The sequence below is a fragment of the Opisthorchis viverrini genome (assembly GCF_000715545.1).
Source record: "Opisthorchis viverrini unplaced genomic scaffold opera_v5_24, whole genome shotgun sequence".
NCBI lineage: Eukaryota > Metazoa > Platyhelminthes > Trematoda > Opisthorchiida > Opisthorchiidae > Opisthorchis > Opisthorchis viverrini.
Window position 1 is genome coordinate 347,842 of NW_008751680.1, and position 14,204 is coordinate 362,045.

General features: G+C 42.4%; 1 protein-coding gene across 1 annotated transcript in view; it reads left to right on the plus strand.

Moving 5' to 3' along the window:
• The window catches only part of T265_02073 (hypothetical protein), a gene marked incomplete at both ends in the record, with an annotated part of 55,043 nt that overhangs the window by 33,827 nt on the left and 7,012 nt on the right, over positions 1-14,204 (plus strand). The window contains 5 exons of the mRNA XM_009166232.1: positions 593-664; positions 1,526-1,647; positions 2,925-3,212; positions 4,913-5,459; positions 11,244-11,568. Coding sequence (XP_009164496.1) covers positions 593-664; positions 1,526-1,647; positions 2,925-3,212; positions 4,913-5,459; positions 11,244-11,568 — 1,354 coding nt within the window. The remainder of the gene's footprint in view (positions 1-592; positions 665-1,525; positions 1,648-2,924; positions 3,213-4,912; positions 5,460-11,243; positions 11,569-14,204) is intronic.

Sequence of the window (14,204 nt, forward strand, 5' to 3'; positions counted from 1 at the left end):
GAGTTTTCAAAGGAGAGTACTCTGGATATAAGGATTGTTGCTGAGAAAACTATTTCCATACATGGACAGGATGAGAGCGTTTGTATTGCAAATAAATTACTCCAAAGAGCAGGAAGAACATTTTTCATCGCATCAAGATCACCTATCAGCATAGTTCACGTTTAGTCCGCCTCTTCTCCACTCAAATCATTACAAGTGCGAACTGGTGGTTCTTATTGCTTTCTTACGCTCTATAGATTTTACACTATTAGTGTAAACAGATAGCTGTATTTTCATAAAGGAGACCACTCGCAAGATTGCTGAAAACTCTTCGACTGCCTACAAGCGGTTCTGCCCTCCTTAAGGCTCATCAGATGGGTGCGGTCCTCGAGTTTTCGTCAATCCTATGTACTACTTGAATCCAAATTGGACTGATTTTGACAGACATACTCATTTGCAAATGACCACTACTCAGATATTGCAGATTCCTGTAACCTACACTTGGGTGTTACTTCTCACTTGCCCACCCCACTCTCCAGGATGTACAGTGGAACATTGCGTTGTCTTTCTAAATCATTGATGACCACAACTGTTATATGTTATTGTCTTGTAGAGTCGCGTCACACAGTTGGAAGAACAGCTTAACAGAGAAAGTTCTCGGCCACCCACCACTGTTCTAACGAAAGTGAGTCTGAGAACCTAGTCATCGGTTATCGTTCCTCCTAAGTTACCTGTTACCTCACGAGTAAAATAATGCTTTTTATCTACTCAAAAACATCAGAATGTGCATGATCAGATGACCCATATAATTCTTTGCTAGGCTGAACCCTATTTATACTCTCTTCGTTACACTATGAGGAAACTGAAGAACTTGCCATTGACTGACCTTTCGGAGCTCTTGCTTTCTGGGTTGTACAAGTGGCATTTACCCTCAACTGCTTAGACAACCCAAATAACCGATATGCTGCAATTATCATCCTGTGTACATCAGCCACGTCCATCGAATGAGCCGCAAAAAAGACGAAAATGAGACTTGAGGTATATACCTTAAAAATAATCAAAACACTGGGAAATGCAAACTCTAAGGGCTCTTATGAAGGCAAGAAAACCTTGGAATGAGGAATTTTTACTGTAGCAGAACTGCTACAAGTCATCGGGAACAAGAATAACCTCTTTTGCACAGAACTGAAAACAACTGAAATTCTTGAGCGTACCTGTCCAAATAAAAACACAAGTGAATATGCATAAACAAACCCAACTCAACAATTTTTGGGATGTCGCTGCGGCGCTTTAAGTTTCATTGAAGTACATTTCTCACATCTTTCAACCCTAGTGGGCACCGTAGCGCTAACAGTACCGACATTCAAGGGGCACAGGATACTTGCACATCATGTGCACCCTCAGCAGTTGAATCGTACTATTCGGAAGCAAATTAAAAAGTCAAATGGACACTTTTACTCTCACAACTTAGATTGTTTGTTGCTCAGTCAAATTAGGTAATCTACTGGAAAATTTGCTCACTATTTTCCACATTTTTATTTCTCAGCAAATTCTAGACGCCGGTGATCGCGTTTCACCAGGGACGCCAATGAACGCAGAAGTTATGGAACAATTGAATGAACTTGTAAGATATGTCCAACCTATCCTCGGTACATTACAGTCGAATCCGTAAGTTGGTAGGTATTTTACAGTTGTTTTGTCGGGAAACCTAGACGAGGATCGCGTAGCTTTTCATTTGATTGTTTTGATGGTGTGATCAGTCTTGTGATGCTTTTCTCGGAAGGAACCAACACTGCATCGCGGTGTTATCCCCAAAGCGTAATGACTCCGGCATTTTACAAGGAGAACGATCAGTAAACGTAACGTACAAACAAATTTCTTGCGACATTCCTGATATCCAAATCGAGTTAACGTCAAGTGATGTATGTGATATGACATTTCACATTTTGCCCTTGAAATTGTGTATAAGTCCGAATCGAGGTAGGTAGGTTACTCGGAAGGGCACTACAACAGAATTTTGAAACTTCAAAAGAAATTCCTAGTATTTAACTGCTCAAAAATGGTTGTTTGTTTTCTGTTCCTCGAGTCAGCTTTGTAAATTTCATAACAGTGGAGACCATAAAAGTGCAACTTCGTGGACTTGCTTTCTGGCCATAGTGTAGAATGAATAACTTTCAGTACTGAGAGGCTGGTGCCAATCTACATCCTAACTCATTGACATAATCGATATAACGTGCTGCTTAAAAGGGGTAACAAAAACTTTCACCACACACTATCGGTCTCACCCCTTTTGCTACTTATTAGATCTGTGCAGTTCTCAAGTTTTCAAGACCCATATGTTGCACTTGAACACCTTAATTGTGTGCAGATGGTTAGCTACACTTGTCTGAAAATTGCTCTGAAGGTAAATCAGTAGCTCTTTTGAATACCCTGTACAAAAGCCGTCTCATATTTCATATGGCACCACTTTGAAGACATCCGATTATTATCATTGAAAAAGATTCATCCGAGATTCGTTCGAATAACTCGTTATTGTCCAATTAATTTGCAACTTAATTTATCACTACCTATTGTCACCTTGATGAATCGTTTCATATCCAAGAACCATCGTCTTTCGATGATACACTTTGATTCTTATGAATAAAGGTGTGGTACTCATCCGAACCACTGCTTCATTTGAAATGAGCGCAATCGACTGCTGATTTTTTTGATAATAGGCCAATCTTGAAGCCCATAGGGCACCTAGGTTGAATCAGACTGCCATTACCACGTCAGTGCGCTGACAGCCTGACTGATCGTACCAATTTGCCTCATTTGATGTAATAAAAACCGGTTTCAGGTTGATTTTTCTTTTGACAACTCTGCTCAAGAAAATAGTGAAACTATTCTGGTGAATCCACAGCAAAGGGGGAAGAAGCAGTGGACTCGAGTTTCGCTCTTATTAGAGCGAAATCAGCAGAGCATATCCAGTGGCCGTGCCGGGGGTTGAATTCCGGATACCTGACATGCGAAGCGAACGTGTTATCACCATTCCACCAGAGCACATTGGACGCATCTGAATTCGCACGTCTGAACGGGCGAACCTGTTTACACTTGAGCGATGTGATTGGTATGCCCGACTCATCTATGCGACAACCCAGTAACTGCGCTGGTTGTGACGATCGACTGACCCGCTTGTCAAGACTTCCCATTCAGGTAGCGCCACAGACGCTTGAAACACGCTGGACAACTTTGTAGATGCATGTTGTAGGGTTTGCGAGATGTGTTTTGTTCATGTATCAATGAAACGGTGAAACTCCTTAGCGACTTCCAACAGTTAGCAGCCAAGATGAATGGCTCTGCACTATGTTTGCGTGTTTACACACAACGAAGTGTTGAAGGATGGGTGTGGAATAAGTAATTTGTTTTAGAGAGCCCTTTTCACTTCTGAGTTGTTGTCGATTCAAGGGACTGTCAATTAACGCTCTTACAAAGGTCAGTAGCAATCGCCTCCAGTCAGGTTATGCTCTTTATGCTTTAGAAGAGATTATAATTGTTGCAATTGACATTAAGTATGGTGGCATTGTAAGCGTGACTGTTTCAGCCGACTGCTTGCACCAGATGACGGACCCTGCGAGGTTTTGTCTAGGGCGGCTTCTGAGGATTAAAAAAGATTTATCCTAGAAACGACGAGATGGAAGCAAAGCGATCCACTTAGGAAAAGTGCCATTTTTGGAGGAATTCCAACCTTACAATCAGCGTGACGGTTTCAGTCCAACTTGCACAGTTTTTCGTCACATCAGGTGTTTAGACCGCACTAGCTACGGATGGGACACTAAGCTTTCCACGTACACTCGGTCTGACGACCACCTCAGTAACCTTCGGATTGCATTTCACCAAAGGTGCGGTTGTAATGCAGGCAAGTTTCTCCAGTTCATCCGGACTATCTCTCCGATATGTCCTTCACCAGGTCCCCATCAAGTTGTTGTAGAAAATAAAGGCCAAATGTAACGCTTCATTTTAATCGACGTGAGAATACCATTTCTTAATATGCAATACACTTGGATTTGTGGTTAGTAAAGTACGCTGTCACAAGTGCAAACAAATACACTGAGAAGAGTTTGCCACTTAAACTGTTAAGGATGAAATATTATCACAAGAAGCATAAGCCTATGACGAAATGAAACATCAAAGTAGGTCAAAACTGATTAGAATGCAAAACCGTCATGTTCACTGTTTCATCTGGTTCAAAATTTGGTTCCAATTGAACAATAAGGTTGACGGCAACTCGGGGACTGCGCCTACCTGATGAGCCCTAAGAATGACGAAACCGATCGTGCGCTGTCGAAGAATATTCAACCTTATGAGTAGTATATTACAAACACCCTCAAGACTGTTTAATATAGTTCGTCAGCAACACGTCACGTGACTGCTTTGCTAGCGCTCTACTGTATCCCTTGAACACAGAAGTATAATAATAACTAATCTTTCAGCTATAGCACCCTTTCGGTGCGTAGCCACTCTAAGGAAGAATGAGGGCCAGTTGACGAACTCTAGACAGAGAAATTCGACATAGAGAGGTCGGGTTCGAACCGCTGAGCCACCTCACCCCATACAAAAATATACGGAATTTTACAGCACCGCAAATGATGCCTTCAAACCGACTTCAGTTTCATCATGGTACAGAGACCAACGAATTGCCATTTTTCATCATTAGCGTATCCGTTTATCTGAGGAGGTAGGGAAATCTTCGTTTGAACTTTTCTCCTAACGAAGAAACACAGACTAATAAAACAGTACTACCAAGGCTGATTGCGGATGCGATGCTACAAGCTAAAAACCCCAAATCTCTCTTTCCGATATTCCTCGGTAGCATGCAACAGTACGATAACAGATGGAAGTGTTCAGTCTCTCTAGCGTTAAATTCATGTATTGATTTCACTGTGCATCTTAGGCAAATTCTAACCGGAGAGGGAGCTCTATTCTCTTTCAACGTTTACGACAATTTTCCTGTTAACTTCGACTTCTCTTTTGACTACTACGCAATGATACCAAAGCTTTGGTTCATTTCTGGTCTATTTGTTAGAGATGGTGGCAAACCACTGACCAGTAGCATGAACCTGGATCAGTTACGGAGGCATCTGCAGCAGCTGTGTGTTCTGGTGCATCGTTTTAACGCTGGCACGGAGGACAGTAAAACATCCAGTCAGCCAGAAAGCTGTGCTTTTGACGTGTCTCATAGTGAACGACCCCGACGTCACCATCTCGTTCATCAGAAGATGCAAGCAAAGTCGAATGTGAGCAACAGTCTAAACGATGTCTCCGTGGAGCCATCACACAATTCAGCAACCAGGGTCCTGGAGACAGCCGATTCGTACCTTCGGCGATCGGATGACCCTGGAAATAATTCGATGTATCGGACCAGTTTGAATGGTGCAAAAGCCGACTCACTAAGTTCTTTGGATACCTCAGTTGAAAAAGAAATCCCGTCAAATGCTCCGGTGAGTTTTCTTCATTCGTATCAATTCTGACCAAACGAAAAGCGGGCGGTTAACATAGTCTGACTAATAATTGCACAGCAATGGGGCGTTGTCTGCTTGAAATCTGCGAGCGAAACATGTAGACAAAAAATCTTCCCACTTTATTCAGTGAGAGTAGGAACCTGTTATCCTAAGAAGTTTGGATCATCCCATTACTCAATATTACTAACACTTTCTCGGACAAATTGCTTGGTGTTTCACGCTGTGATGATGAAAACTCAAGTAAAACGTACCCGTCTAAATTCAAACACAAAGGTTATCCTGCCATGTTTTGTTCCACGGAGTTAGTAGCTTTATTTATTCAGCGAAGCCAGGACCGTGGGTTTTTCTGAAGTGAAAGAGCGACGTTACTGACAATACTGACAATTGCTAAATATCAAACGTTGCGCGATGTGATGAATTCCTTCTTCATCATGTTTTGCCGTGACAAACAAATACAGGAGAACTTTAGTCATCAGCATAATTTGGTTGTATAAATTGTCAGGTGATACATGTTGCAATGGCCATGGACATCGATCGGCAAGGTCCGAGTAGGGGCCAGTCAGAAATCCCCTCCTTCCTGTTGTATCGTGGGTGACCATCTGTTGGTTACGCCGGTACTGAGATTGTCCGACTACCCTGTAAGAAGAAGACCGAATCCGGGATATTGCCGTATTGTCAGGACAAACATACAGAGGTTTTGTATAAATATATAGGATGGCTAAAGGGCCTATTATGGTCATTCGCTTGTTCGTCCTGTCCAGCGACGTTCCTGCCGTAAACAATTTCACATCCACTCCGCTGTCCGCATTCTGCTAAGCCGTGCTTGGTAAGTTCCGCCAACGCACATGCTCTGGGATTCGTGCGGTGCAGATGTTGACTTTTTTGGCGTGTAGTTCTCTGCACATGTGCGTTTCGTGTCTGCACTTTCTGGTAATTCCCTGGTGAGTTGGTAGATTAACACAATTATTAGTTTCCCCAATTCAGCCTATTCGGTCCACTTCACTTTGTGCAGGTGCAAAATTTTTTCATATAACAGGCGAAACTTCACCTATAAACCTTCAGATTTCATCTTATTATAAAAGGTTTCCAAGTGATGTGAATTCGACTTCTACTAATACCGCGACCACCTACAACTAACCAAAGATTTCCTACAAGATTTTAAAATGTCCATGGCTCAAATGACCAGAGTTCAAACCCGTGCTCGACCAAATGTACGCACAGCTGATGTGCGCTGACAAGAGCAAAACGGGAGTCCAGTGCTTTCCTACATTATGCCAGGACAGAAGGACTGTTCGAACGAAAGTGATGTGGAAGTGAGTTTCTAAGCAGTTCGGAAGGAAGAATAATTCACAAGTCATGTTAGCCTTCTATTTGATAAGTCGTCATCTGAGGAGCTAGTCAACGTTTGCCACGTGAGTGGTCGATGAGCGGCGCTATCCTTCTAATCAGCCGCTGGTGTCCAAACGATCTAGTCTTCCACTACTAGCCAGGAGGTTGTAAGTTCGGATCTCTCTGTAAGTTCGTAAGGTGAACATTGCTGATTATTCCCAGTGACCGTGAAAGAGCTATGCGGTACTTTTCGACTTCTCACAAAGACTGATCTTGCTTAGGGCATGAAAATTTTTTATTAAGCTTGCAGCTCATCTTCCATTCTTCATCATCCATTCTTCATCATCCATTCTTCGTTCGCATTTAGGATACACTGGAATAATCCCGCAACCAAGAACGATTTGAAATACTTGATTGTAGTTTACATGACCCGCCCAAAGCAGCTTTTTCCTAGTGCAACGTGCTTCAGCCTTGACCTATGCTTTAGTCAAGCTTTGGTTGTTGACCTGTTCGCCGAGCTTGGCATTCGGAGTAGACAAGACAAAAGTTGACCAACAGAACAACAATGCGATCTACCTATATTCCACAATACAAATTATGGTTCATCCAGTTTTCTCGAGTTCATTGTCACGTGTCTATTTTGATTGATGATTTAAGTATCTTTAAAAGACATACCTTGTCGGATTTTCCAACTGACCTGCATAAATACTGCATGTTTCAAACCGCATTAAAGTTAAATGACGTGGAATGAGCTGACTCCAAATCAAGTGCCTTATGTTTTCAAACTTATCTACAGAATCAATTCCTTTTGAGTTTTGATAAAATTAAGGTGGAACTGAAAAATATTGATGGTAAACAGTTGCTGTTGAATAACGGTCGTCCCTCAGGCAAGTGGAGTATAGTCGGTGTTTCGTTCCAGTAAATTGGCAGACGTTCCGCGGGCACCACCCATCACTTTTGCACGCTCAGTGTAAACATGTAATGCCATCAGCTGCCTTGAAAATATTTCTATAAACAATTTCACATCCACTCCGCTGTCCGCATTCTGCTAAGCCGTGCTTGGTAAGTTCCGCCAACGCACATGCTCTGGGATTCGTGCGGTGCAGATGTTGACTTTTTTGGCGTGTAGTTCTCTGCACATGTGCGTTTCGTGTCTGCACTTTCTGGTAATTCCCTGGTGAGTTGGTCGATTAACACAATTATTAGTTTCCCCAATTCAGCCTATTCGGTCCACTTTACTTTGTGCAGGTGCAAATTTTTTTCATATAAGAGGCGAGACTTCATCTATGAACCTTCAGATTTCATCTTATTATAAAAAGTTTCCAAGTGGTGTGAATTCGACTTCTACTAATACCGCGACCACCTACAACTAACCAAAGATTTCCTACAAGATTTTAAAATGTCCGTGGCTCAAATGACCAGAGTTCAAACCCGTGCTCGACCAAATGTACGCACAGCTGATGTGCGCTGACAAGAGCAAAACGGGAGTCCAGTGCTTTCCTACATTATGCCAGGACAGAAGGACTGTTCGAACGAAAGTGATGTGGAAGTGAGTTTCTAAGCAGTTCGGAAGGAAGAATAATTCACAAGTCATGTTAGCCTTCTATTTGATAAGTCGTCATCTGAGGAGCTAGTCAACGTTTGCCACGTGAGTGGTCGATGAGCGGCGCTATCCTTCTAATCAGCCGCTGGTGTCCAAACGATCTAGTCTTCCACTACTAGCCAGGAGGTTGTAAGTTCGGATCTCTCTGTAAGTTCGTAAGGTGAACATTGCTGATTATTCCCAGTGACCGTGAAAGAGCTATGCGGTACTTTTCGACTTCTCACAAAGACTGATCTTGCTTAGGGCATGAAAATTTTTTATTAAGCTTGCAGCTCATCTTCCATTCTTCATCATCCACTCTTCATCATCCATTCTTCGTTCGCATTTAGGATACACTGGAATAATCCCGCAACCAAGAACGATTTGAAATACTTGATTGTAGTTTACATGACCCGCCCAAAGCAGCTTTTTCCTAGTGCAACGTGCTTCAGCCTTGACCTATGCTTTAGTCAAGCTTTGGTTGTTGACCTGTTCGCCGAGCTTGGCATTCGGAGTAGACAAGACAAAAGTTGACCAACAGAACAACAATGCGATCTACCTATATTCCACAATACAAATTATGGTTCATCCAGTTTTCTCGAGTTCATTGTCACGTGTCTATTTTGATTGATGGTATAAGTATCTTTACCAAACATCACTTGTCGGATTTTCCAATTGATCTGCATAAATACCGCATTAAAGTTTAATGACGTGGAATGAGCTGACTCCAAATCAAGTGCCTTATGTTTTCAAACTTATCTACAGAATCAATTCCTTTTGAGTTTTGATAAAATTAAGGTGGAACTGAAAAATATTGATGGTAAACAGTTGCTGTTGAATAACGGTCGTCCCTCAGGCAAGTGGAGTATAGTCGGTGTTTCGTTCCAGTAAATTGGCAGACGTTCCGCGGGCACCACCCATCACTTTTGCACGCTCAGTGTAAACATGTAATGCCATCAGCTGCCTTGAAAATATTTCTAGTTTTTTCAGTGGTCTCTCAGAATATCTTCCTTATGGTCTAAATTATGCGGTTGGATGCAAATCACACCAACTGAGTTCGGCAGAGCGTCTGAAAGGTGAGTTCACTCCTCCAAGGACGTGTGCACTGTAAAACACGAGTAAAACTGAAATGTCGTTTTCACCCCTGTCCAGTACTGGCGGCAACACTCATGGCCGAACCAAACTGCTCTCACTTCCGGAGATAGGTGCTTTCTAGAAAAGAACCAAAAGAAGTGTGCGGAAGAAGTACTCTTTGTATCACACCCACAAAGGCAAAAGAATTCCATGACACATTCGAGTTATTTCATGCAAGGTTTGTTTTGCGGAGTCCGTGCCCTGAGGATGGCAGTTATTCACTCTGTTACCAAGGTTATAATGCGCTTGTCTTCATACACAATTAAAGATAAAGCTGATTGGAGAACACAAGTTTTCAATACTTCTCTCAAAGTCGACTGGAGTTGTGGGCGGAGGGACACTTGTATGATTCAGCTGCGTTTCCACCAACGGAGACATATCACAACAACCATATAAGCTGGAATCGGGTTGACCGAGACTTGGGTTTCAGGCCTACCAGATGGGTTCATGCAAGATGGAAGTCCTTCGTCGGCAATCCATAGTCTCCGTTGACCTTTCTTTACAGAGAATCGCCTTCTAAATTGGACATACAGATGCCAATGCGGAGCGCATTCCGTTAAAGAACGTCGTAAACGAGGGATTCAGATGGAGTTAATTTGAGTCTCCGGTTGACATCAGGTTAATTCGCAAACGAGCGTTTATCAAACAGATTTACTGAAAACAATGTCGCATACAGCTGTTTGTGTTAGTGATTTTGAGAGACTGAGAGACGAAATGGATCACTTAGATGGAAAAGGGTTTGAAGGCCGTTTCCTGAAACAGGACTATGGAGAAGAAATCGGAAGGTAGCAACCTTGGCAGTGGAGAATATACTTGGACTGTTCGGTTTGGACAGGTTTTCCGGTTAGTGCTGAATGTGTTGCACCACGATTAACTACATGTCCGGTGTCAACTATTTTGGTTGAAATAGAGTCCTGAATGAATCAGCTACTTTTCAGCAGGATGAGGGCGGTGTTTTCAGATCTTTTTAAAAAGTCTCAAGACCGGAAAAATTATGCAAGTGATATCTGATGAACATTTGAATTCGCAGGCAACACGGATAAGGTTAGAAAAGTGGCCTGTGCCTATTTTACAAGGCGCAGTGATCTCTCAGGGGTAAGTATAAAGTCTAACATGCACCACCGTATCCCCTAAGTTAGCTTGCATGTACTAAATTAGTGCGTAAAACATCTTTGCCGGTCAGAAGCTGAACAAATCGGATCATGCGTTTGTCCAATATCTATCTTAAAGTATAGTCTACAATCATTACTTGAGGTCCTTGAAGGCACCAGGAGAGATATTCTGTTGGAAAAATGAACTCTTTTGCAAAGTTTGTTAAGGGGGATCAACTAAGTCTTTCATTTATGATATTCCTTAACTGAATGTATTGCATTAAGGCCGAATCACATTTCAGTTGGTAAGTTATTTTGAATACCACAGTAACAGAATATTATTCTTGAGGTTGTCGAAAACCCTCGGGCAATCACCGACTAGTTTTTGCTCTTTTTTGAGCATTTCTCAGATAAATATATTTTTTGTTACCACAAGCACTTGCAGCTCAAGTGAATTTGCGGAAAGATATGATTGCGGTTGACACTGACATCGTTTTCTTGTTTTCTTAGTTATTATTATTAGTCTCCTCGAGAGTCATAACGCATGCCGTACTTAAAGTGACTTCCGTTTTAATGTTAACTTTGCTCCATATTCCTGTCCCCAATACGTTCAACCTCTTTCCAAAGAATCGGGGGAATAAGCCAACAAGCGAAGATCAACGTGTCATCGAAAAAAAGGAAACTTGCCCTGAAACCCAAAGAAACAACAATAATCATTTCGTTTGTTCTGTGAAACGAACCCAGTGCGACCCACTCGGACATCAAGATACGCTGGCTTCTACTTTGGAAAGGTCTTGGAAGAAGCGTATTATGCAAGAAAAATACAGAAAAGACTGCATTACGGATGCTCACAGCCCCGAAGATCTTATTAGACTGCGGTTGGAGGCTGATCGAATATTTGCGGAGTTGAAGGCAGAAACTCTCAAAACGGATAAATCTATTCCAGGGAGCGGTAAGTTGTGCTTGTGATGCGTAACAGCTGTTTGTTCTGTTCACTCTAGAACCGTTTATTAAGCCCGCCGAATAGACAAAATGTATGTAATCTGCTGGATCACGTATTCGGTTGACCTACGACGGTGTTTGTCAGAGTCTACATGGAACGAAATTCCTTGGCTTTGTGGTGGAACGATCCATATGCTCTAAAAATAGTTCGTTTTCGGCTTTCCCCATCCAACTACAAATCTACGTACTCGATACGATATTCAGGATACAAGGGCTTACTGGCTTCATGCGGATGAAAATGGATTAAGATGAAAAAACAATGGGATGTGGTTAGCACATTTATTGCTAAATTTATTTAGTTTCAAGGAGAAATTCAAATGAATCTCAGCTGGATTCTTTATTTGTGACATTCCTCAAATGTTTTCAGCAACATCAGGAGTAGCATGCTACGTCTAGAACACTGTATCAACTGAAACAGGAGGCAGTCTTTGTGCAGTGCGTTTAGTTGGACAAGTGATAATTAGGAGGTTCAGCTTGGAATCAATTGGGTCTTCGGTTAAGACCCGATTGGTTTGCAGATGCGTGAACTGTATCTCAATTGGTTTCCAATGGCACATAAGGTTGACGGAAATTCAAGACCTGCACCTAACTCATGAACATGTAAAAGGGTGCAATTGGTCGTGGATCGTCAAAAAGCTTCCAGCAACCTTACGTCAAAAAACCAATAGGATTGTTTATGTGCATCCAAGAGTAATGAGATCAGTTGATGAGTAAAACATATAAATATCAACGCAGCAGATGGTTCTTTCTGAGTGCATCGCGCATGCCTAGTTCGGTCCGTCAAAAGTGTCTTATGGAAATATTTCCATGAGAAAAATTAAAGAGTGAATTTTTATTTTACATTCTACGTAGGAAGGAGGGCTAGCAATCAATGACCTGATTAGATTTCATCAAATTTGAATCAGAACCAGTCAGCTTGGTAGCAGTCGGTGGTATTCAGTGTTGTAGTCATAAATATAATGAATGTCACGCTAAAGAAATCCAGGGTATTTTTTTCGAGGAGCTTAAGTAGGTTCAAAAGTCTTAAGTAGTCGTAACTGTGTGCGCTTGTAAATATAAAGCTCATTGTGAATAGGAGCGAAACCAATGGTAAGGAGATCAACCAACTGTTTTTGACAAGCTGAAGGTGACTGATGGACCTGCAGATTTCACATTCGTAACTAACGTTCACGTTTGAGCGGACCGGATGTATCAGGACAGGTTGACTGTTAAAATAAGTGATTGAATCATACAAATTCCATATCTACCTACAATTGAGTGAAAATTTCACACCAGGTTCCAAAGGGTTCGTGGGAGGACCTGTTTTGAAGTCCCTCTAATGCGTGTATATTCTTCAACAGAGTTGAATATGTCATATTCCACTGGGTAGCCTAAATTGATAAAGAAATTTGTGATTTTTTGCTGACTAGGAGAGATTTCAAACTGTAGAACGTCTTTAACTATTTACAGCGCAATTTTGTTTGGCGGTATAAAATTTGGCCGTACAAAATAAGTCGCGCAATAAAGTCTTTTTAGCTCCACAGCATGGAAAATTCTCATGTCTTGATACTATTCAGCCTACTATGCCGCCTGAAAGAGCGCAAAACTCATGGATATGAAAACGCCAAATAATAGAGTTTCTTCTCCCTTTGAACTCATGGTGGACAAAACAAGGAATTCATTATTAGGATAGGACTTCTGCAACCCTTTTTTCTATGCTACGTAGTTAGGAATTTCGTTCGACTATGGTCTGAAAAAAATTTAGAGATCACTGTTCAGAGAAAGATAAGCATGTGTAGTATTTGGTTAGCTTTCCTGAACATTGCAGTTATAACGTCAAATAAAATTTATCCTGTCTCGCCGCCCATAAGTTAGTGTAGTTTTGAAGAAGAGCATCACAAATCAGAGATTTATTTGTATCTCCCGACCCAATGCTGCCATTGGTTAGCTTGAACACTGCAGTTATAACGTCAAATAAAATTTATCCTGTCTCGCCGCCCATAAGTTAGTGTAGTTTTGAAGAAGAGCATCCATCATCAGAGATTTATTTGTATCTCCCGACCCAATGCTGCCACCTTGACGTGGTGGTCGGGCTTCAGTGCTGCAATGATCCCGCGGGCTACACTGGCTGGAACTTCGTTCCACAAGGTGCAAAGGAAGGCCAAAGGGGAGCAGCCAGACCAAGAGCGGCGAGACCACGTACTACGAGTAATCGTGCTACGAGGCGGTCTGGGGGTAAAGTCGCACTGTCCTCTGCGACAGGAGTGTGAAGCCAGTAAGGTGTTTCCGCCAGGCGACCAGCATGTCCAAATTTATGGAAGCAGCGATGCTGCCTTCCCCCGAGGAAGGACGGGTTAGAAAAGGTCGGCCCCAAAAACCGCACACTTCAATCGCCCAACGGTTGACCGTGACCGCCGGCGCATTATCCGATACGGTCGGAATACTTTTAAAACCAAAGAGCCCGGTGCCGCTCAAAAGGCACCTGCTGTGCGCAGTCGCATTAGGAATGAGACAGTAATGCCTTATTCCCTGCGCCCTCGGGTTAGGCCAACCCCCTGCAGCCGAGCAGGTCAGACTATTGAGTCATCGGCTCCGGGCAGGGTCCCC